The sequence below is a fragment of the Hemiscyllium ocellatum genome, chromosome 18 (assembly GCF_020745735.1).
Source record: "Hemiscyllium ocellatum isolate sHemOce1 chromosome 18, sHemOce1.pat.X.cur, whole genome shotgun sequence".
Classification (NCBI taxonomy): domain Eukaryota; kingdom Metazoa; phylum Chordata; class Chondrichthyes; order Orectolobiformes; family Hemiscylliidae; genus Hemiscyllium; species Hemiscyllium ocellatum.
In genome coordinates, this window is record NC_083418.1 from 30,779,743 (window position 1) to 30,803,792 (window position 24,050).

The 24,050-nt window shown below is 41.1% G+C and overlaps 1 protein-coding gene across 1 annotated transcript in view; it reads right to left on the reverse strand.

Annotated features, from left to right (window-relative positions):
* gtf2h1 (general transcription factor IIH, polypeptide 1) overlaps window positions 1–20,817 on the reverse strand; it is a 66,418-nt gene extending 45,601 nt beyond the window's left edge. The window contains exons 1-7 of the mRNA XM_060838451.1: window positions 20,665–20,817; window positions 13,174–13,248; window positions 11,132–11,308; window positions 7,614–7,815; window positions 3,921–4,083; window positions 2,297–2,390; window positions 2,027–2,176 (exon numbers count right to left, since the gene is read on the reverse strand). Of these exons, the coding sequence (XP_060694434.1) occupies window positions 2,027–2,176; window positions 2,297–2,390; window positions 3,921–4,083; window positions 7,614–7,815; window positions 11,132–11,285 (763 nt within the window). The 5' untranslated portion in view covers window positions 11,286–11,308; window positions 13,174–13,248; window positions 20,665–20,817. The remainder of the gene's footprint in view (window positions 1–2,026; window positions 2,177–2,296; window positions 2,391–3,920; window positions 4,084–7,613; window positions 7,816–11,131; window positions 11,309–13,173; window positions 13,249–20,664) is intronic.
* Window positions 20,818–24,050: the final 3,233 nt, after the last annotated feature.

Here is a 24,050-nt window from a genome sequence, read left to right on the forward strand (position 1 = left end):
CTTCTTAATACAGTAACAGCCAATAGTGTTGGATGTAGTCTATTAGCATGGGCAGAAGAATGCTAACTGATAAAAGATAGAGTTGGGATGAGAGGGACATTTTTCTGAAGGCAACTTGTAACTAGTGGAATGCCACAGGGATCCGTGCTAGGTCCACAATTATTTACAAAATATATTTTGTTTTAGTCATTTGTGGGAGGTGGACATTGTTGGCTGGCCAGTATTTATTGCCTGTCCCTACTTGCCTATGAGAAAGTGGTGGTGAACTGCCTTCTTGAACTACAGCAGTTCACATACTGTAGGTTGAGACACAATACCCTTAGGGATGGAATTCCAGGAATTTGAACCAGTGACAGTGAAAGAAAGGCAATATAATTTCAAGTGAGGATAGTAAATGACTTGGAGGTGAACTTGCTGGTGGTGATGTTCCCACGTATCTGCTGCCCTGTCCTTCCAGATTGAAGTGGTCATGGGTTTGCAAGATGCTGTCTAAGGTTTGGTGAATATCTGCAGTGCATCTTGTGGTTAGCACACACTGCTGTTACTGAGCAATGGTGGTAAAACGAGTGAATGCTGACAACACATCTGTAAATCAAACAGGCTGCTTTGTCCAAGATGGTGTCAAGCTTTTTGAGTGTTATTAGAGCTGCACCCATCCAGGCAAGTGGAGAGTATTCCATCACACTGACTTGTGCCTTGTAGGTGGTGGACAGGCTGGGGGGAGTTAGAAGGTGAGTTACTCACCGCAGTATTCCCAGCCTCTGAGCTGCTCTTGTAGCTGCTGTGTTTATGTGGCCAGTCCAGTTGAATTGGATGACAGAATTGCCAAGTTTTCAGGTGGCAAAAATGGATAAGAAGACGACCCCGTAGAGGAACATATACAGATTGAAAGAGCATGCAATTACTTGGCAAGAAGAATATAATGTTGGAAAATGTGAGATTAAGCACTTTGACAGGAAGAATAAAACAGCTGAATATCATTTAAATGGGGAAGGAGTGTAGAAAATTTCAGCATCGAGGGTTTCGAAGTCCTTGTGCATTCAAGTCCGGTGGGTAATAGGGAAGGCAAACGGATAGTTGGCCTTCATTTCAAAAGGAATGAAGTATAAAAATGGGGAAGTCATGTTAAAAATATAAAAGGCACTAGTTGGACCACAGCTGGGCCACAGAACTACTACGAAAAGTTCTGGTCCCTTTATTGAAAGAATATTGGAGGCAAGCCAGAGAAAGTTCATTAGGTTGCTTCTGGGTACACAGCGAATATGTTAAGAGGAAAGGTTCATTAGGTTGGGCCTATTCAAAGTTTAGAAGAATGAATGGAGACCTTATTGAAGCATAGAAAATTCTTCAGGGGCTTGATAAAATAGATGCAGAGATGTGATATCCCCTTGTAGGACAGACTCGGTCCAGAAGGCATAATCTGAGTAAGGGGTTGCAAATTTAAGACAGAGATGAGGAGGAACTTTTTCTCTCAGAGGGTATTGAGTCTATGGAATTCTTTACTAAAGAAAATTGTCAAGGCTGAGACAGACACATTTTAGATCATTAAGGCAATCAAGAGTTATGGAGATAAGACAGGTAAGTAGAGTTGAGGATTATCAAATCAGCCATGATCTCATCCAATGGCAGAGCAAACTTGATGGGCCAAATGACCTAACTGCACTCCTATATCTTTTGGTCACCTTGAACATTCGCTCCTTTTGAGATCAGCAGATATTGGCAGTAGAGCAAGATACATTGCAACAACTCACCGGCATCTTCCAAATCCAGGAGCTTGAACAAGCGCAGCAGGCACACGGTAGGTGCTTGGAAACATCACCAGATTCAATTTACCCTCAAAGTCAGACATCTTGACTTCCTCAGGGTAACTGGAGATGGGAAATAAATGCTAACCTGACCAGCAAAGTCCACACCCCATGTGCAAATGAGAAAAATAAACTTGCACCATTTTATTTATATGCAAAAATATACACTCGGGCCCATGTATACAGCTTTGGGAAGTTTCTGCTTTGAGTTTAAGGCTCACCTTTCTCATCGATCCTGGCACATTCAGAGAAGAGATCCTTTGAACCAGCATTGATCCTATCCCTGTGGAAGTAGTGAGACTGAAAAAAGCGGGTCCAGAATTCTTTCTCAGTCATGTTGTGAGGAACGTTCTCTGCATACTTCTGTTTCACTGTCAAACAAAGTAAGTAGTTGGCACAACTGTTGAGATCAGATACAAAGACTGCTCTGCCCCTCCCACAGCCCAATTTGTCCAATTCAAATTTACATACTTCTGTTATGTTGTACTCACCAGCAGGATAAGTCCGAAAAATGGATTCAATGATGTCAGAGGTCAGATTATACCTGAGGCCATTACAGCCATCAGTCTGAGGTCTGATGTCTGCCTGTGAGCAAAGTAGGACAGAATATATCAGATATTGCAGTACACCATCAAGCGGTTATTATAAAACTTGATTGAAATGTTCAGAATTATGCAAATAAATTTCTGCAAAAAACATAGCCAGAACAGTACTCCAGTCTGTTCTGAAATCTCACCCAGTCTCCCATCCTAACAATCCCTAGACAATTTCACAGCCCTGTCTCATCTTCTCTGACCAGAGTCTTATACAGCCTCAACAACACATTTCAGCTCTTCTTTTCTAGCTCTCTTGAAAGCCTATATAGCCCTGCATTTCCCATAGCTAATCCACCTAGCCTGTACATCCCTAGATGCTATTGGCAATTCAGCATGGCCAATCCACATAACCTGCACATCTTTGAACTGTGGGAGGAAACTGGAGCAACTCCACGCAGATAAAGAGCAAACTCCACACAGTTGCCCAAGGGTGGTATTGAACCAGGGTCCCTGGTGCTGTGAGGCAGCAGTACTAACCAATGAGCCGCTCATTTTTTTTTTGAACCTCTATAAGGCGACCCTCAGTCTCCAACCCTCCAGGGTAAAATGCCTCAGCCTATTCAGCGTCTTCCTATAGCTCAAACCCTATAAACTTGACAACATCGCCTACCTGGTCTGGGTGATTGATCCACCTTCAGACCTTTTAGCTTCTCCAGCACCTCTCCTTAATGATGGCAACCACAGTCACCACTGCCCCCTGACTCTTGAGATTCTGGCATGCTGTTGGTGTCTTCCAATCTGAAAACTGATGCAAGATACCTGTTCAGTTCCTCTGTCATTTATTTGTTCTTCATTACTATTTCTCCAGCTTTATTTTCCAGTGATCCAATGTCCACTCTTGCCTCACTCTTACCTCTTGCAATCTTCTTTTATATGACAAGCGAGTTTAAACTCCTGCTTCATTTTCTCCCTGCCTTATTATTTTTAAGGTTATCCTCTGTTGGTTTTTAAAGGTGTCTCAATCTTCTGGCTTCTCACTAACCTTCACCACATTGTATATTTTTTTTGCTGCTTTTATGATGTGCCTGACTTTTCTTGTCTGCCATAGTTGCCTCGTCCTCCCCTTAATATACATAATTTTCCTTGGGATGAATTTCTGCTGTGCCTCCTGAATTACCCCCAGTAACTTCTGCCATTGTTGTTCCACCATCTTCTTTACTGGTTCCCCTTCCAATCAATTCTGGCCAGCTTCCCCCTTATATTACTGTAGTTACCCTTATTCAATTGTAATACTGGTACATCTGATTCCAGCTTCTCCCTCTCAAACTGCAGGGCAAATTCTGTCGAATTATAGTCACTGCCCACTAATAGTTTCTTCACCTTATGCTCCCTAATCAAGTCTGTCTTAGTACATCTAATTCAATTCTGCCACAAATCTCGCCAAGGCCATATCCCTTAGACCCATACAATGTACCATCCCAAATTGAAAATAAACTTTGAGACCAGCAAATACAATAACAAATATGCAAAGAAAACAGACATGAAGTTTGAAATAGGCTGCCTCACATTAAACCCTCACCAGGAAAGCAGCAGAAACTCCAATATCCTGCTTGTTACCAGATACAGAGTTATCCACGGAATTTCCAGCCAGCCGGTTGGCCCAAAACTCTTCAGCACTGATCACCTGGCTCACAACCAAGTCTTTATAGAGTTGAAAGAGAACTGGGTCCTCCTGAAGCATTCTAATATACAGAAAGACATGGGTCTGAGTTACAAATGGATGAAACACTGGAAGATTGCTCCTTTTTTGTGCTTATTACTTAGTGCTGAGATAGAAATGTAACACTTATCACAGGAGATTCCCAAATTCTCGAAATGAAGCCTTAACTGTCTGAGTCTATCAGATAAGAGGATGAGAAAAGAACTTTAATTCGGTCATCACTACCTCAGAGTACAGATATTTTATGCTTAAAGGATAGTGTTGTGCAACTTAGATTCTCTTGAATTGAAAGAGTATATTAATGGCATCTGTACACAAACTATTACTTAAGGGACCAAGTAATAATATACAATGCAGTTATTTACTAATCTATACACGGTATTTTTTCCCCCTCATCGTTCACAATATCAAAAGTAAGCTAACTGTAGGTTACAGGGCTGTGTATGAAGGTTCCTTTTAATTAATTCACGGGATGTGGGTGTTGTTGGCTGGGCCAGCATTTATTGCCCACCCCTAGTTGCCTTTGAGGAGGAGGTAATGAGATGCGTTCTTGAACTGCTACAGCCCATTTGCTGTAAGTACACGCACACAGAGAGGGAATTCTAGCAACATATTCCAAGGCAGGATGGCATCCCATATATCTACATCCCATGTCCTTCTAGATGGTAGATGTCATGGGTTTGTAAGGTGCTGTCAAAGGAGCCTTGGAGAATTTCTGCAGTGCATCTTGTAGATGTTAGATGTGGCTGCTACTGATTATTGGTGGCAGAGGTAGTAAATGTTTGTAGCCATAGTGCCAATCAGGCAGGTTGCTTTGCCCTGGATGGCAACAGGTTTCTTGTGTACTGCTGGACCTACACCCAAGTGAGCAGTGCTTTTATCACATTTCTGACTTATGCTTTGTACATAGTGAACAAGCTTTGAAGAATCAGATGATGATTTACTTGCTGCAAGATTACTTGCCTCTGACCTAAGTTTATTGACTAAGTACTTATATGGCTAATTCGGTTCAATTTCAAATCAATGGTTAAACCAGCATCTCTCCCCACATCCTTTTCCAGGAAGTCGATAGTGGATGATTCAATGATGCTAATACTATTTAATGTAATGGGGCTATGATTAAATTCTCTCTTGGTTGAGGATGGTTATTGCCTGGCCCTTGTGGACTACTTGCCACCACAGCCCAAACTTAGAAACTAGGTAAAAACAATGACTGCAGATGCTGGAAACCAGATTCTGGATCAGTGCTGCTGGAAGAGCACAGCAGTTCAGGCAGCATCCAAAGTGCAGCGAAATCGACGCTTTGGGCAAAAGCCCTTCATCAGGAATGATGAAGGACTTTTGCCAGAAGCATCGATTTCGCTGCACTTTGGATGCTGCCTGAACTGCTGTGCTCTTCCAGCAGCACTGATCCAGAATCTGGTTTCCAGCATCTGCAATCATTGTTTTTATCTCGTTGATTTTAACCCTACTGCGAATCCTCTTGCAAGGATGCCTGCCTTGAAGTTTTCCTCCTCTCTCTACAAGAATCTCAGGGAATCCCTCTCCCACTGCAACTCCCAGATCATTTCCTCTGCCCTGAAGCTCTTCAACCATGTCGTGGATTCCTGATGAAGGGCTTTTGCTCGAAACGTCAATTTTGCTGCACTTTGGACGCTGTCTGAACTGCTGTGCTCTTCCAGCATCACTGATCCAAACTTAGAAACTGTCCAGGTCTTGCTGCATTTCAACAAAGATAACTGTACCTCCTTTACAAGGTCAGAAGTGGATATGTTCACTGACGTTCAGCACCACTGTGACTTCTCAGATACTGTTTCTGTATTTGAGGATTCACAAATGGTGCTGACATTGTACAGTCAGTAAATATATCCACTTCTGACCTGTAATGGGAGGACAGTAATGTATGAAGCAGCTGAAGACAGTTGGACTAGCCTGAGGAACTCCATGGATTTCCTGGAGTTGAGATGAATGATCTTCAACAACCACGGCCATCTTCCTTTGTAACAGGTATGACTCCAACCAATTCTCTCCTCCAATTCTCAGTGACTCCAGCTTTGCCAGAGGTCCTTAATGCCACATTCAGTCAAATGCAGCCTTTTATGTCAAGGTCAGTCACTCTCACCTCACCTCTGGAATTCAGTTCTCATGTTCATGCTTGCTTAAAGGCCATAATGAATTAATGAGCTGAGTGGCCTTGGTGGAATGCAAACTGAAATGTCAATGAGTAAGTTATTGCTGAACAAGATGACCATCATATCAGATTGGACTGATGAGATAGTAATTGGCTGGGTTTGATTTGTCCTTTGTGTTTTGGACATACCATGGCAACTTTCCACATCATCAGACATATGCCAATCATGAAGCTGTACTGAAATAGCTTGGCTAGAGGATTGGCAAGTTCCGGAACACAAGTTGTCAGTACTATTGCTGTAATGTTACCGGGGCTCATATCCTTTGCAGATTTTAATGTAGTTCTACAGATGGTAACTACTCTTTGGTGTATCACTTACACTATCCTGTATTGTGAAAAGCCCAACAATTGTGACGACACTGCCACTTTAAAAAGGTTACTTTGTCCTTGTTTTTCTTTAATGAGAGGTTGTAAAGGCAGAGGTGCCAAAGAGCCCAGGGAGTAACAACTAAACAATGGAAGGAGAATGGCCAATTCTCCCAATTCAGGTTTTTTTATAGTCTATTTTGCTGCAGCAGTCACAAGATGAGAGAGTTCAGAAGTGTTACTAGCTTCAGTAAAGGATTTCTCTGACTTTCTCTTAAATCTCTCTCTGGATGTTGTTCCCTCCTGCCTGCGAGAATCTGAGTTTGAATATACCTTTTTGCCAAGGGGTGTGTTTGTGAGATGTTACTGTATTGAAACAGTTAATTAGTAATAGTTACTGTATCGGGTCGGTTAAGTTATCCATAGTTAAGATATTCTAAATTCCGCTTTCTTTTGTTGGTGTTTCAACAAATTCTGTTTTGCTTAAAGCAGAATGGTTTGACCAGTTGCATCACACTTCGAACACAAACACGAACACACACACGCACACACACACATCACATCTGCCTTTAAAATAAGAAAAAAGTTAGGGTCTTGAAAATTTTGAGGGGGGTGCGGCCTGGTCCATAACACAATACATTTATGTATGCTCACTTCCCACCAAGTATCACCAGATAGCCATTAAGGAGAAAGACCGTTGGACAGTATTCCTTACTTACTCTAATGAAAATGAAAGCAACTACAAAAATTGCTTAATTGACTAAGAACTGAACCTGGGACCAAGTGACATTTCACCTTAAAAACCACTGTACCAATCATCAGGCAGACATGCATAGCAAGACAGTTCATTTATTGGAACCAACAGGATCTCTTCTCAACAAGCTTTATGTAGGTTCAGACAACTACAATAAATTATTTAAGATCAAACCAATCTTCTATGAATTCTCAACCACATCAGAGCAATTAAATTAATTGAGTGTTGCCATGCTGAACACCTGAAACTGCACCTTTGCTAGAATGTTTGAGAAATATTCTACATTTTTCCCTCCCTGTACCTGTTTTTCTCTTCCAGTTCCTTGTTGGCTTTTTTCTTGAACTTAGGGAGCAGCTGTTGGAGCAAGTCCTTCGCAGCATCACGGTCTTTGGCTGCTGCACTAGCACTGTTATCATTAGTGAAATGGAAGATTGTAGTGTCACCTGTATGTAAAATCAGCTGAAGCTGAACTTTTGCCTTCCCTTCAGGGCTAATCTTCTGACCTGAAATTCAACCAACACCATGAAATTAGATGAAATTATAACAGAAAATTTCAATTTATTAACCTCAAAGTAGAATGCATAAAGGGATTAAAGATTGATTGCTATTTAGAAACTTCTACAGACCCATTTAATGACTGTACAATAAAAGGAATTTTAAAAGTTGAGGAATGAAACATTCCATCAGATGATCAATCAAGCATTCTCAAGCAAGTTAAGACATCTTCAAGTGCAGCAATGTGCAAATTTCCATTTCCTCTACCAGTTCCACCGAGAACTAAGTAAAAGTGCCACTCTAGCACTAATTGGTGCTTAAATACAGACAGTGTTACCCAATATTCACCAGACATGTTTTGACATGTTATGACACACCTCTGTGGCCATCACATCCTGAGGTGCAGCTTGAATTCAAACCTCTGGCCCAGTAGTGCATCACTATCAGTGTTCCACAAGACCCCAGGAATGATATTATAATTAATTTGGGCATTAGAGAAGCTAAAATGAACCCTCAATCTTGGATGGTTTTCAAATCACAGGATTGGAAAACAATATATTTGTAACATATTAGTAATATATGATAACAATTATATATAACAATTTAATTACATAGTTGGTATAGCTTAGCCAGATGCAAAGTGAAGCTCTTTTTTCTTTGCCCAATCTTAGAAGTGCAATGATCAATGGCAAGTTGTTCCATTTCCCACTCCTTCCACAGGCATGGAACCCTCATCATTTGATGCTATACTAGATATTGTTCTGTGCTGCATGTTCATTAGGATTTGAGTGAGCGGCCCAAACATAGTTCTATGGGGCAGCCAACAGCCAGGAGATTTTTCAACTCTTGAACACAGTTTAAGCTAGATTTGAATCTAGGTTTTGAGAATGTGTCTAACATATTCCATTGCCCAATTCTCTTATACTTCTGCATTAACACTTCATCTAATGACAGACAGAACTTTTGAAAAAATCTCATTGATTCAATGTAATATATTCTTCAATACTTAATTTGAGTCTCTGTTCCCAAGGGCACTGCCATCCCCACCCTATTTGCATACTACTGATCTTGTGGGGCTCTGTCCTCTCCCATACCCACCTGGAAACTTACCAGATAATTCCTGGAACTTCAACATTTATCTTGGACCCTTATGACATGATGGACAAATTATTTGCAATATTATACTACAGATACTGAAGCTCTTTTTAAATACAGAAATGTAGGCAACAAATGAAAGCTACATCAGTACTATAAGCTGGATCAGAAAAATAAACTGAGGAGACAGGATAGTATTGCTACTAAGGAAAATTGAGCCAATTTCTTTTCACCTCATATAAAAACCAAGTCATTCTGGATAGAGATTTATAATACAAATAACGTGAAATTAAAATACATTGAATTTATAAGTGGAAGAGGTGATTTAATTGAAACATATAAGATACTGAGGAGACTTGATTGGGTAGGCGTCGTAATGATGTTTCCTCTTAAGGGAGAATCTAGAACAAGGATCACAACTTAAAATCAAGAGTTCATCATTAAGCAGAGATGAAGCAAAAAATAATGTCTTTGCAACTTTCTTCCTGAACAGGTGGAAGCAGGGGGTTTGAATATTTTTAAGGTAGCAGTAGAGAGATTCTTATTATGCAAAGGGGTCAAAGTGTAGATAGGAATATGCATTTGAAGTTATAAATACTTCAGTCACAACCTTAAAGAATGGCAGAGCAGAGATCAGGTCCCGAATGGCCTATACCTGGTCTTATTTCGTATGTTTGTACAAAAGGATACAAAAACAATTTGCCCATCTCATTGTTCAATAAAAATGCAATATTGTCATCATCACACAGCAATGTTCCTTAAGAATGTTGTCCCTTGCAAAGCCCCTTTGGCATTGTTTCTATCAGGTCCAATGTGACATGCTTAACATATTTTAGATTAGACTTACAGTGTGGAAACAGGCCCTTCGGCCCAACAAGTCCACACCGACCCGCCGAAGCGCAACCCACCCATACCCCTACATTTACCCCTTACCTAACACTACGGGCAATTTTAGCTTGGCCAATTCACCTGACCCGCACATCTTTGATTCCATACTTCTCCATCCTATAGTTTCTCCAAGAGAGATTGTCAGTTTAGCAATTGCTACACGTTCAGGGCAAATCAGTACACGCACCAGTACTGTTGGGAACTAGACTCATCATACAATATTGATGTTACTTTTGCTGTAAGGATCTTGGGCATCAGGTGACTATCACCTGATGAAGGAGCGTCGCTCCGAAAGCTAGTGTGCTTCCAATTAAACCTGTTGGATTATAACCTGGTGTTGTGTGATTTTTAACTTTGGGCAAAAGAAGCTTGTTGTATATTATCAGCTTAGACTGGATTTATGAAAGTTAGTGGCATAGCAGTAATATCACAGGAGTTTTAATCTAATGGTTTGGAAGCAGGGTTTGAATCTCACCATAGTACATGTTGAAGCTTGAATTTAGTTATTAAGTTGGGACTTAAAAGTTAATACAATAGTAACCATGAGACCACTCTGGATTGTTGTGAAATCCAATCTGGTTCAGGAATGTCACACAGCAATGTTCCTTAAGAAGTCTGCCATCCCTCTATGTGACTCCAGACTTACAGTAATGTGGTCAACTCTTAAATGTCCTTTGAAATGGCTGCAAGAACCTTAAAACATCAACATGCTGAGAATTATCATTGACCAGAAATTGAACTGGGCCACAAATTCTGCAATGAGTAACTGATCTCCCACTTCCTACAATGGACAAATCAGGAGTATGATGGAATAATCTCCAACTGCCTGGCTGGCACTAACACCACCACAAGCTTGATACCATCCATCAAAAAGTAGCCTGTATGACTGGCATCCCATCCACCAACGTCATCGTTCATTCTTTTCATCACCAATGCACAGGCAACAGTGCTGTACCATCCATAAGACATAATGTAACAGCTCACCAAAGTTGTTTCAACAGCACCTTCCAAAACCACACTCTCTATCACTTAGAAGGACAAGAACAGCAGACACGCATAATTTCCTTTCCAAGCTACATGTTACATTATCATTCCATTCCTCCCATACTACCCAGTCAAAATCTTGGAACTCCCTGCCTAATAGCGCGATTCAGCACCTATATCCCAAAGGCCATTGTGCTTCAAGGCGGCAACTCACCAGGGTATTTAGGGTTGGGAAACAAATGCTAGTTTTGCCAGTGTCCCATACTCAATGAAAAAATATTTTTAAAAATTTACAATCAAATCACAATCACAATATGAATGCACTGGCTAGATTCTTCCCCTGATCAAAATACTTACAGCGGATATCTGCATACATGTGACTAATGACAAAACGATCCTTTCCCTCCGGTGTCCATGCTACACGCTCTGCCATCAGATATAACGCCCCATCCTGTTTTTTATGCCGTACTTTCTTCACAATGAGCAGAACCTCCTCTGATGAAGTGGCCATGATGAACAACTTGTGAGCAGATTCTGCAGAGTATGCAAAATAATTGCATTCAGTTTATATGGTCCATTCAAGTCTATAAGACAACAAAGTCCAGACTTCAATTCATTCCAGTGCTTTCATTAGCTAATGTAAGAAGGGTCCAATTCAGGATACCAATTGCCACGGAATTATTTAACCCGTCCTAAGGGCACGACAAACACTTTTTCTAACTTTTCTAAAAAAGAACATTACAAGGAAAAACAAGTATTTACTCCAGAATAGCCAGTTATAATGAGAATTCTGCTAGGAAAAGTGGTTAAAGCTAGATTACTGGGCCTATTTAAGAAACAGCTAGATATGACAACGGAAAGTCGGTGAGCTTTGTAATTTGAAAGAATATCATTAAATCGGCCAAAGAGCTTCCTCATCCAAAATTGTATCTAGAATCCCTACAGTTTTAGAATCCCTACAGGCTCAAAACAGCTATTTGGCCCAACAAGTCCACACCGACCGATCATAGAGTATCCCACCCAGACCCATTCCCCTACTTTATTAGTTTACATTGCCCCTGACTAATGCACCTAACCTACACATCCCTGAACACTATGGGCAATTTAGCATGGTCAATTCACCAAACATGCACATCTTTGGACTGCGGGAGGGGACTGGACACCCAGAGGAAACCCACGCAGACACTGGGAGAACGTGCAAACTCCACACAGACAGTTGCCCAAGGCTGGAGTCGAACCTGTGGTGGTGTGAGGCAGCAGTGTCAGCCACTGAGTCACCATGCCACCCTGAGAATAAAATCTTGTGCCTGAAGCAGTTCTTTTAAAATACAGCAAATAACTATTAACATCACTGCACTTTCATTTTTCTGATATTGTCTTTGCTTAAAACAAATTATATTTTTCAGTAAATTTTGACAATATAAAAGGTCCAGTTTGGTTTAATTGAGCAAAGGCCTGAATTCTTTTTTTAAAAAGACACAAATGAAATGGCATAAATGCTGTTCATGAACTGCGTTTATGACCAACAGAAAAAGATTTACTCTGAAATCAGCAATCCTGCTCATACCAACTTCCAAACACATTTTATCTATTTGCATGTGAAGCAAGGATAATGTGAGAAAAATCTTTTTCACTCAACAAGTAGTCAGAGGAATGAACGCACAGACTGGAAATGTGGAGGAGCCAGGTTCAGTTGAGGCATTCAAGACGACGCTGGATGATAATTTGAATATAAATATTTTGCAGGGATATGGGAAAAAGGCAGGAGGTAATGGAACTAGTGCAGGTACAATGGCAACATGGCCATCCTCTGTGCTGTAACAATTGTGATCCTGTAATTTACTTCTCAGATCATTGCTTATCAGACCCTTTTCCTATTTCCATCATAATTTGTACATGCCCTCTTCCACATGCCTGCATGGAAACCAGAATATGTAATGTTGTTTCCTACAGTAACTCACTTTTCTTAGTAATTCTACTGTTTTGAATACTTAAGCTTCCAATCTTCCTTCCCTCCCTCCTATAATTTTCAAGCTTATGAATCAAAAGCTTTAAATGATCCAAATACTACTTAATGTTCAAAGATTTTTTTTTCTCCCTTTCTAATTTTGTTGGTGTCCTCTACTTTGTCATGTACACATTGAGCACCAACATGCAGCAATCCCTGCACATACCATCTCCCAATAAAGGGAGTCGCTAATGCTCCCTGAACTGGATGAAGTTCAATCAAGTAAATACAATTAAGTCCAATTGGTCTCCAAACTAGAGACAAAAAGAATACTTATGGAGAGCAAGGGTGGAAGAGATTGCTATTCGTGTACTTTTGCTTGAAAATAAATGCGTACACTACAGGCTTAGCTGAGCTAACTGCCTAAATAATGTAAATTACGGACATTTACCAGAAGTGGGATTCCAAAGGGCAGACAAACATTGAACTTCAGCATGAGCAATATCTTCAGCAGCGATGAAGGGAACTGGAAAGAGAAAAAAAATTGTTCCATGAGGAAAAGATTTTAAGTACTTCCACAAGAAAACCCAAATGAGACAATGTCACTTGTATATAATGCTTTCAGTGAAATCTGCTAAGGTTCTAAAGTCTGAACCAGTAGAAAGACCAGTCAAGTTTTACAAGACATTGACAACTAGAAAAAAACTTCATTAGCTGGTACACAGAACATAGGAGCAAGGAAGTTTTGTTGCAACTTTACAGAACACTGGTTAAGCCACAGGTGATTGTGTTTGCTGTTGTGGTCACCACATTGTTGGCAGGATGTGATTGCACTGGGAAGGTGCAGAGGAAATTCATCAGGATGTTGCCTGGGATGAAAAGTCTCAGTTACGAGGAAAGACTGGATAGGCTAGGTTTGTTTTTCTTGAAACAGAGAAGGCTAAAGGTGGAGTGAGAGATATGAGGAAGTGATTAAAATATACAAAATTATGGATAACAGAGACAGAAGATTGTGAGCATCCTTTCTCCATGGCAGATCTGTCTAAGATCAGAGGGCACAGTTTAAGGTGAGGTGTAAGTGGTTTAGAGGAAATCTGAGGAATCTTTTTATCCACCAAGAGGTTATAGAAAAATGGAAAGCGCTGTCTGAGAGGGCAGTGGAGGCAGGTACTGTCACAATATTTAAGCAGCTTCTGGACAAGTACTTAAAATGCTAGGGCACAGTAGAACAAGTACAGGTAAATGGGATGAGTGTAATTTATATTTGTTGGTCAGCATAGACATGGGAGGCCCAAAGGCTTGTTTCTATGCTGTATGACTACAAATATAACAGTGATGGTTATTGGACAGTATCTGTGAGGTACAAATGAGGCAAGATAAATACAGGACAATCTCATAACATATAGTGGGGAATAGATATAGGACATGTTGAGTGGTTTGAGCAAATGACAAGAGTAGTCCAGATAATGAATATTACCGCTCTATTTTTAGAACTCAATACATCTTCAAGTGCTCAGGAGTCTCTTCTAAACCAAGGAATAATTTCAGGCAATGATCTTAAACTAGCAAGCTAATTGTTGACCAAGGAGGAAATGAGGACTGCAGATACTCAAAATCGGAGTGTAAACGTGGGGTGCTGGAAAAGCACAGCTGAGTAGCAAGAGCGTCAATGTTCTGAGTATACGCTCTTCATCTGGAATCCAGGTAGTTTAACATAATGGTAACATTATACAAATTATACAAAGAAAACATATTTTAAAGCACATGATATAGTTCTTATGTACTGCACTGGCCCAGAAATACTTTAATTTTCAAATTCTCAACTTTACTTTCAGGTCCTTCATGATCCATTCCCTACTTCTGTACACTCTTCCAGCCTTGCATCATTCAGGGATTGATTTGCTCCTCGCATTCTGGCCTCTTGTTCATCCCCAATTTTTTTTTACCTGCTACCTTTATAGGCAACTTATACTTTAAACCACAGAATAGATGAGCCCCCTTTTTATTTTTAGCACAATTGAAAACTCTCACTTCACTGGGTATATGTCACACTATTCTTTAAGTAGACACTCAATTCTACCAGAATCAGAAAAAGTTCTTAGCTCCTCAGGATTTACTTCTGCACTTTTCCTTTATCAACCTGGTTAAGCTCTAACCCCAGAACTGTCCTTCACATTGAGTGTACTACTAGAGATCTTTAGCAAATGTTAGGCGAATCTTTCAGCTTTAGTTTAACTCATAAATTTGGCCTTTTCAATCGGAGTGCAAATTTCCACCCCATTCTGGCACAGGGAACCAGAGACTTTTAGCCTCCATCCTTCTTGGTCCCAGATCCCAACCCTGATTTCTGTGATATTTTTGGAATATCACTTATAAACAGGGAGCTATAGAAGGACAACTTGCACTTTATTTGTGCTACTCCATAGCAGAACATACCAAAATGCTTCATAGGCATGTTATCAAACAAACTTTGAAGTTAAGTCACTTAAAAGAGCTATTAAGTCAGATGATTGCTGCATCCATCTCTTGTCAGAATTTGTCTTATCTTGAAAAGTAACTTCTAAAATTATGAAAGGCTCTGATAGAATGAATGAGGAAAGGCTACTTTGTTCATCGGCAGCCCTCTACGAGTTTGAGTCAATTTATAGCTGACATTAAGAGAATAAGGAAAGAGGTCTTTCCACAGTTCATGGGCATCAAACTTGAGTCACAGTAAGTGTCATGAGCAAATTCATGCATGATATATGACTCAGTCCAGTGAGATTCTGTTCTCAAATGTCAGCATCAAAAGCAGGACATCTAGAATATTTACCCCTGCACACCGTTCCTTCACTATCCATCATCTAGGGAATGATGGACAATCGTAACAACGGAACATAAATAAAACATTCTAGCATTTCAAATTTATCAGGCTTGTTACCCAGATTTATCTGATACATGCAGCAATAAACTCCCTCACAAGAAACCTTCAGCAGCAGATGCTCAAAGATTGCACACAACAACATATACTTAGCTGCCAATATAATTGAAAGTGATATCTGAAATAGGATAGGATGTGATGTCTGCTATGATTTTACATGCTCATTGTCAAGGTTAATGTGTGAAGACTGATCACCTGGGTGAGATACTGAAGAATAGTAGGACATACCAGGGAACCCTTAACCCAAAGAGAAATAGGGGTAATATAGGCAAAAAAAAAGGCACAGTTGTATTTGCACTTGTCTGTCAAAATAATCAAGGGATGATTCCAGAGAAGAAGCCAAGGTGAAAAGTCTGTTGTGGGTTGCAAATATTGCAAAGTCGAAACATTCAATTTTATGAAAAGGTTACAGATGGTGCATGCCTGGTTCCTTTATGGTGCTTTAACAATTAAGAGTTTGACTGTCATCACCTATTCACGAAAGCTGGTGCCCAATATTATTTGGCGGAGGACACCAAGAGAGAGCTGTGATGAAAAAGAAACAAAAAATATTGCCAAAGGAAAATTCTACAGCAAAGCAAGGCAGCACAAGAACTGAGGTGCTAAGTAAAAAGAACTGTCACATATAAAATAAAAACGAAAGACAGAAAATTGATTCTAAACCAGAAGTGAAAGGATAAAAAAGAACAAAGATGAAAAATTGAAGCCTTGTTAAAGAGAAAGGGTAACAGAAGCAAATTCAGTGAATATAACAACAGTTGTGCCAGAATTGCTTGAAAATCAGTGATGTTCTTATAAAAGTCCTTTGTCCTCACATCAGGCAGTCCCAACTTCTCACCAATCATCTATCAATCAATCTAAAAGAACACAAGAAGTAGAAGTAAGCCATTTGGCCCCTTGATTCCTGTTCTCCCTTTCAATAGTATCAGCGCAGATGTTTTACGCTAACCTCACCTATTCACATTATCTGTCTATCAATCAATGCCTTGAAAATACTCTATGGCTTTGCATCCATTGAACTCTGGGAGTTTATAGTACTTTGTGTGAAGAAATGTCTTCTGATCACAACCTTAGATGTTTAAGCCCTTCATTCAGAAGCTGAAATCAGGAAATACCATCAAGTGTCTTAAATAATTTTATGTTTCAATCAGATCTCCTCTCATTATTCTAAACGTCAGGAAATATAGGTCTCATCAACTCAATTTCTCCTAATAGGGCATACCTCTAGTTTGTTGCTGAGTATACTAATTTAGAAAACTATTTATTATATATTCCACAAACCCATCACCACCTTGCTATTGTCCTAGTAAACCTTCAATATACATTTACAGTCTTGCCTTTTTTTGCTGCTAAATTCTTAATTGCCCTCAATGTTAGTTCATGTCGCCAAAGTTTTGTTTTGCTTACTTTTTTGATTCTCCCAGATATATTCTACTCAAGCTCCTGCCCATTTTTAATTTTGATATGACCAGGACCTGGCAAGGGGCCCCAGTTCATTATGACCCCAGATGTGGAGGGGTGAATTGGTACTACTTCTTTACTCAACCTCCCTTACGTGGTCATTACATGGTTAATTTTAAAAGGATTCCTTCCCTTATAGATATCGTTTCTAGTTAAAAGCATTATGTTTTAACAAGACCCAATTTAACTAGGCTTTAAATAAAAGAAAAAGTGAGTTCATCAGCTACTTAATGCAAAAAAAAAAGACACAGTGATTAGAAATGAGGGGTGAATCCAAAAAGTAAATGTTGAAAAATATTTCGTACAGCCTTTGACTTATCCATTACAATAGACTGTGAAATGTTGCAACTGTTAAGGTGGGTAGTTCTGGTAGCAGAGACTTCAGCAGTTGTTTGACTACTGGTTAAGCTGAATTGCCTAGTTCCATACTAATTTCTACAGAATCCTATACGTGTATGTTTTCAATTCTCTGATGCTAATCTCTTCCTTCCTTCTCACTATCAAATGCTCCTTCCATCATTGCTCTCTAATATTCTATATAAATCTTCTCCCTTACCATTTCTCTATCTGCTTTTAAAAGTCTCCTTTCAAAAAGTGTCTCTCATTTTGTTTGGTCTAATCCCCTAACCAGCTGCACAAACCTTCCTCCTGGCTCAGTGTGCATTTTCTTTTCCGTCTTTACACTTTATCATTATTATTAAATGTGGGACATTACATAAATATAAGCTGTTATTAATGGCAATGTCACTGCTTGGATCCTATTATATTCAGTCATGTACTGCAGTAAAGTTACAAAAATCTGTAATAGCTACTGCTTTTCTATTTTAGGCACTTACCTTAATTTTCAATTTCCTTTTACACTAAACATGAGGTATGCTGATGCTGGAAAACTGATCTCATTCTTTACAGTGACTGTGCATCTTTGATGCAATCAGATACATAAAGTTAGCCCTGGCCTACTATCAATGCATACCTCTTTCCAAATCTCAAGAGTACCCGGTACTGCATCATTGTGACATTCCTCCTATTATTGTCAATACCAACATCTTGTGGCCTCAATGTATGAGATTGTCAATTAGCATATGTTCTGCACTGTAGATTTACACTTGCTGGGAATGCAACTGAAGTGATCCCAGTTAATTTCACACAGAACCCTAATGACCAGCAGAAAGAATATATTTTAATCTCATAATTCTGGACTGGATTTGAGTCCGGATTCAAGGCTGAAAGATCGGCCAGCAATGATCAGTTTCACATAAACTCACTTAACTATGAAGTCTCAACATTCACTATGACTACAAGGCCCGAGACCCACAAAGCCATCTAGTCTATTACTATGGCGGGTAACCAAATCATAGTGCTGACAAAAGGTAGATATAGTCAAAGTACAGATCATACTTAAACTTTTATAATTCCACAACAAGCATCCTGAGAATATAGGATCAAATGACAGAATCTAGATCTGTAAACTTATATATTTTCTTTCTCCTTTTGTTGCTTATTGCATTACATTGTCACATATGGACACTGTAATCTTCTTGTACTATATATTAGATGTATACTCTATTGAAGATATACCAGCAAAACATTAATTGAGTGCACCACAATAATGTATAGTTAATTTTAAATTCTTTCCCATTATAAAATGAAATGTTATGTATACAAATGTTATACACTAGATACGTCTATTACATGACACTCATCTGAAGTTTATCAGCATACTCACACGTTGTATGTTCTGTCCAGAATATGGTGCTACACCAGACAGACTCTTGGGATAGCAGGAGGAGTTGAATTGACTAAGAGAATGAGGTGTAATCTCATAGAAACCTATAAAATTTTAATAGGACTAGACAGGGTAGGTTAAGGAAAAATGTTCCTGATAGTCGGGAAGTCCAGAACTGGGAATCTAAGTTTAAGGATGCAGGGTAAACCATTTAGGACTAAGATGAGAAATTTCTTCATCCAGAGCGGTGAGCCTGTGAAATTCACTACAACATAAAGCAGTCAAGGCTAAAACATTAGATTAAAAAACCTAAAGAACAGCAGATGCCAAGAAAAAAGAACAGAAGATGCTCGAAAATCTCAGGGGACTGGCAGCATCTGTTCAGTGAAATCAAGGTTAACTTTTCAGGTCCAGTGACCTTTCTACAAAACTGATGGCAGGTAGGAAAAGATTTTTTTTAAATATACAGAAGATGGAGTGGAAGAAGGAGGAGAGTAAACAACAGGGAAAGATAGAGCCCGAAGACAGAGAAAGATAGTTGGACAGACACGAGTGGTTAAAGGTCAGTCTGGGAAATTGAATAGCTGTGGAATGAGGACTATTAGTTGCTGACAATAGGCAGTGTGGTTACAGCCCATATAATCTCGCGTGTGCGGGAAAAGCATGGGGAAAGGTCTTCAAACTCTAATATTGTTGAACTTAATATTAAGTGCGTAAGGTTGTGGGGTTCCCAAGCAGAATATGAGGTGCTGTTCTTTCAGCTTGCGCTGAGCTTTGCTGGAGCATTGCAGCCAACCTGAGTCAGAGATGATGACAAGGAAAGAAGACAGGGAAGACAGTGGCATGTTGAAGTGGCAGTACATTGAACACAGTATGATTTCAAGAAAAAAAATCACATACAGCACTTGAGGCTAGTGGGATCAATGAATGAGGGAAAAGCAGGAACAGGCTATTGAGTAGGATGATCATCTATGATCATAATGAATTTTGTGTTTCAATTAGATGTACATGACATCAGATGTGTTTGCAAATACTGGATGCAAACTCTACTCCTAACGTAGATCATAAAATATAGGAGCAGATTAGGTCATTTGGTCCATCTGATCTGCTACAGCATTCAATCATGGCAGTTATGTTTATCAACACTATTCTCCTGACTACTCCCCATAACCTTTGATCCCCCAACTAATCAAGAACATCTCTCTGACTTAAAGACACTCAATGAGTTGGTCCACAGCCTCCTGCAGCAATGCAGTCCATAGATTCATCACCCACTGGCGGAAAAAAATCCTTCTCGACTCAGTTCTAACGGCTCATCCTTCACTCTGAGGCGGTGCCCTTGAGTCCTAGTTTCTCCTACTAGCAGAACCATCTTCTCCATGTCCCCTTTATCCAGGCCTCTCAGTATTCAATGAGATGCCCACTCTTCCTTCTAAATTCCATAGAGTTTAAATTGGCACACTGCTGGGTGCAAACTTTGCTCAGGGTATACTGGCACATTCCTACATCCATACTGTACCCCGAGTGAATTGAGACATTCACACATGTGTCTGTATAATATCTTTTTGGATATAATAGAACATTAAGTATACACTAGAATAATCTCAGGTGCATATTCCAAACAAGCATGTTGTTAAATGCACTCCAGGTAAAAGGCACGCAATATGCAACACAGGATCTGGGCACAGTGTCAATCAAGCTCGCTAACCCAGACACATTAGCAGGTCTATAACCTATTGCGGATATAGAGGCACGCTTTATGTAACATACATGCATACACTATTCCGGGTGCACTGTTGAACATGCGCCTTACATGTGATTTATTCTTGCCATACCTGTCCTTGTCCCGTTCCTAAATACGTCCTAACTCTTGCTTCTACCAGATTCAAGCCCCAGCTCCTAACTCGTCTCCAACTTCTTTGACATCTCCCGTCAACAGCACCCTCCGCCTCTCCCGACCCCCCGGAACTCTGTGCCCGCACAAAGAGGCCCGCCGACAAAGGTTCCGAGTGGAGGAAGCCGGCGGACAACACGTGACCGGCAGTGACGTTTGCAACCTCCTCTCTGACTACAGGGAAACTGCGCGTGCGGTGAGCTTTAGTTCTCACCCACCAACCCCCATCACTTCCCCTCCATCCTCCTCCTCACACACCTACTCCTTCCTCTCAACCCAACCCGTCTCCTTCACAACCACTATCCCACCCTGTCCAGAACCCCTAACCCCATCCCCCAGCCAGCCTGTTCACGCCCCCCCCTTCTCCACCACCATCACTACTACAACAACCTCTACACACATTCTCCTTCACCATCACTCCCCCTCCTCCATATCAACCTGCTCCCGCTCCCTTCACTAATCCCTATGTCTGCTTGGGCTTCCTCTGAGTGCCCCAGGTTTCCTTCCACAGTCCAAAGATGTGTGGGTTAGATAGGCTGACTTAGCAAATGTTGGTTTACACGAATAGGTTAGGGGGCTGGGTTTTTTATTTCAAAAATATACTTTGTTCATAGAAATCATTGGTACATGTACAGTTGGTGATGCTATTCAGATGTTTCCAGTCTTTACATTCAGAGAACACATTGAGTCGTTGACCTTTACGATTTTTTACGTTAACCGTCCAATCTCTTGGCATTTGGCTGAGGTGTCAGTGGGGCCCAATTATTGAATGGGCCCCCATTATTCTTTGGCCAAAGGACCTTACACGGTGGTCTTTCCCTATTGCCCCTTGGCAGCAGGTACCCAAAGCTTCAGCATGTAACCCTGGACCTTGGAATGTGCTGGTCTGCAACACTCAGTCGAGGTTAACTCCTTCAACTAGAAGACCAGCAAATTTAAGGCAGACCAAAGAACGTCTTTCACCGAATTGATGGTTCTCCAAGCACAGTTGATGTTCATCTCTGTGTACGTCCCGAGGAACAGACCTTAGAGCGTGGACTCCTGTGTCACAGAGCTGCTGGGGACGAACCTCAACAAACATCACTGCATTCCTTTTCAGACTTCCTTTGCATAGGCACATTCCAGAAGAAGCTGTATGACAGTCTTGGTCCCCTCTACAGATGATTCGAGGGCAGCATGCATAAAGGATCTCACAGGCAGAGCCCTTCTCACCACCAGCCAAGCCATGTCCTGGTGCTTGTTTGAAAGTTCTAGTGATTAAGCTTTCTGCAGAATGACTTTGACAGTGTACTCAGGGAACTGCTCAAGAGGATGCACCCTCTCCTTTTCCCAAAGGTCTCAAGGACACTTTGTGCTGACCACTTCCTGATTGGCTTGTGGTCAAGGGTGTTTTTCTTCACAAATTTTTCCATGGAGGACAGGTGATACGGAATGGTCCAACTATTTGGAGCGTTCCATGGCAGCAAGGTCAGGCCCATCCTTCGCAACACTGGGAACAGGTGGATTGGCCATGCTGACATACCCACAGTGTCCAGGGAGGTGTAGGCTAGGTGGATTAGCCATGGGAGTTATCACATAGTTTGCTCTTTGATGGGGCGGTGTGAACTTGATGGGTTGAATGGCCTGCGTCCACACTTAGTGATTCTATGATTCTGAAGTGGAACCTCAGTATGCAGTGACATATGGTGTTTGCGTACTGGAGATGCACGCACAATTTGATGCAGCCACACACACAGGTGGCCGTCAGGGTTAGGGTAGCATTGGGTGTGTTTTTTTCCCCTTCTTTTCTAGATGTTTATACATTGTGTCCCTTTGGACACAGTCCATTGTTGATCACCACATGAATTGAAAGATGGCCTGGGTGACTGCAGCAGCGCAGATTCAGGGAGTAGGCCAGACCTGCATCATGTATAACAACACAGAGTACCACATAACTGATGACCAGGTTTTTTCCTGTGATGGAGAGCAATCATTGCTCCCATCTGCTCAGTGTCTCCCTGTCCTTAGTGACACAGCCTTCCAAGACTTGGTGCATGTCCCAGCCCTTCCGAACCAAATACCCAGCATCTTCAGGTGGTCTGTCGTGATGGTGATGGGGATAGAAGATTGGTCAGCCCATTTCCAAAGACCGTGGCCTCGCTCTTGCCTCGATTTACCTTGGCCCCTGAGGCTCATTCAAACTGGTCACGGATGCATGTGAGTCTGTGCCTTGACAGCAGATCCAAGCAGGAAACGGCGACCTCATCCATGTACAGGGTGGTCATAACCTGTAGGGTCCTGCTGCCAGGAGTAGTCACTCCTCAAAGGCTCGCATCCTACCTGATGGATTCAGCAAATCGCTGTATACAGCACACAAACAAGGCAGATGAGAGTGGGCAGCCCTGCCTCAATGACAATGTTATTGTAGAGCAGTTGGATACAACTGCAGATTCCCTCCCCAAAGCCCATTTTGGAGAGAACATCTCACATGCACGTGTGCAATATCCTGTCAAAGGCTTTCTCCTGATCCAGGCTGATGAGGCAAGTCTCCACCACTGCCACCACCCTCCTCAGCGATCTTCCTGCCCAGTACAGGACAGGTTTGGTCGGGAAGAATCACCGATTTCAGAGTACACCTGACCCGATTGGCAGTGGCCCTCAACAAGATTTTGTAGTCCACATTTAGCAGTGAGATTGGTCTCCAATTTCTAATTTCCTCCTTCTCCCCCTTCAGCTTGTAGTTGAGGGTGATGATAGCTTTCCTCAAGGATTCGCCCATGATTCCTGCCAGAATCATACTGTCACACACCTCCAGCGGATCCTGAGCAAAAAAGAACTGTACGTGAAACATGGGCACAAATATCCTGGATGGTAGATTTGCTCGTGTGATTCGAGAGGGTTTAAACTAGTTTGGCAGGGAGGGTGGGAATCAGAGACACATATCTGAGAGGGGGACAGTTGCAGATGGGGCAGTGACAGGATATAGTGAATCTATTGGGAAGGTTTCTCACGCGATGAAACAAAGGGATCAGTTAAAGTGTGTCTGCTTTAACGCAAGGAGTGTCAGAAATAAGAATGACAAACTTAGAGCATGGATCAGTACTTGGGGCTACAATGTTGTGGCCATAATAGAAATGTGCATTTCACAGGGGCAGGAGTGGTTGCTTGATGATCCAAGGTTTAGAACGTTTAAAAAGAACAGGGAGGGTGGAAAAAGAGGAGGGGGTGTAGCATTGCTAATCAGAGAGTGCATCACAGCTACAGAAACGAAGATTGTTGAAGACGGTTTGTCTACTGAGTCAGTATGGGTGGAAGTTAGGAGCAGCCACTGCATTAGGGGTTTTCTAC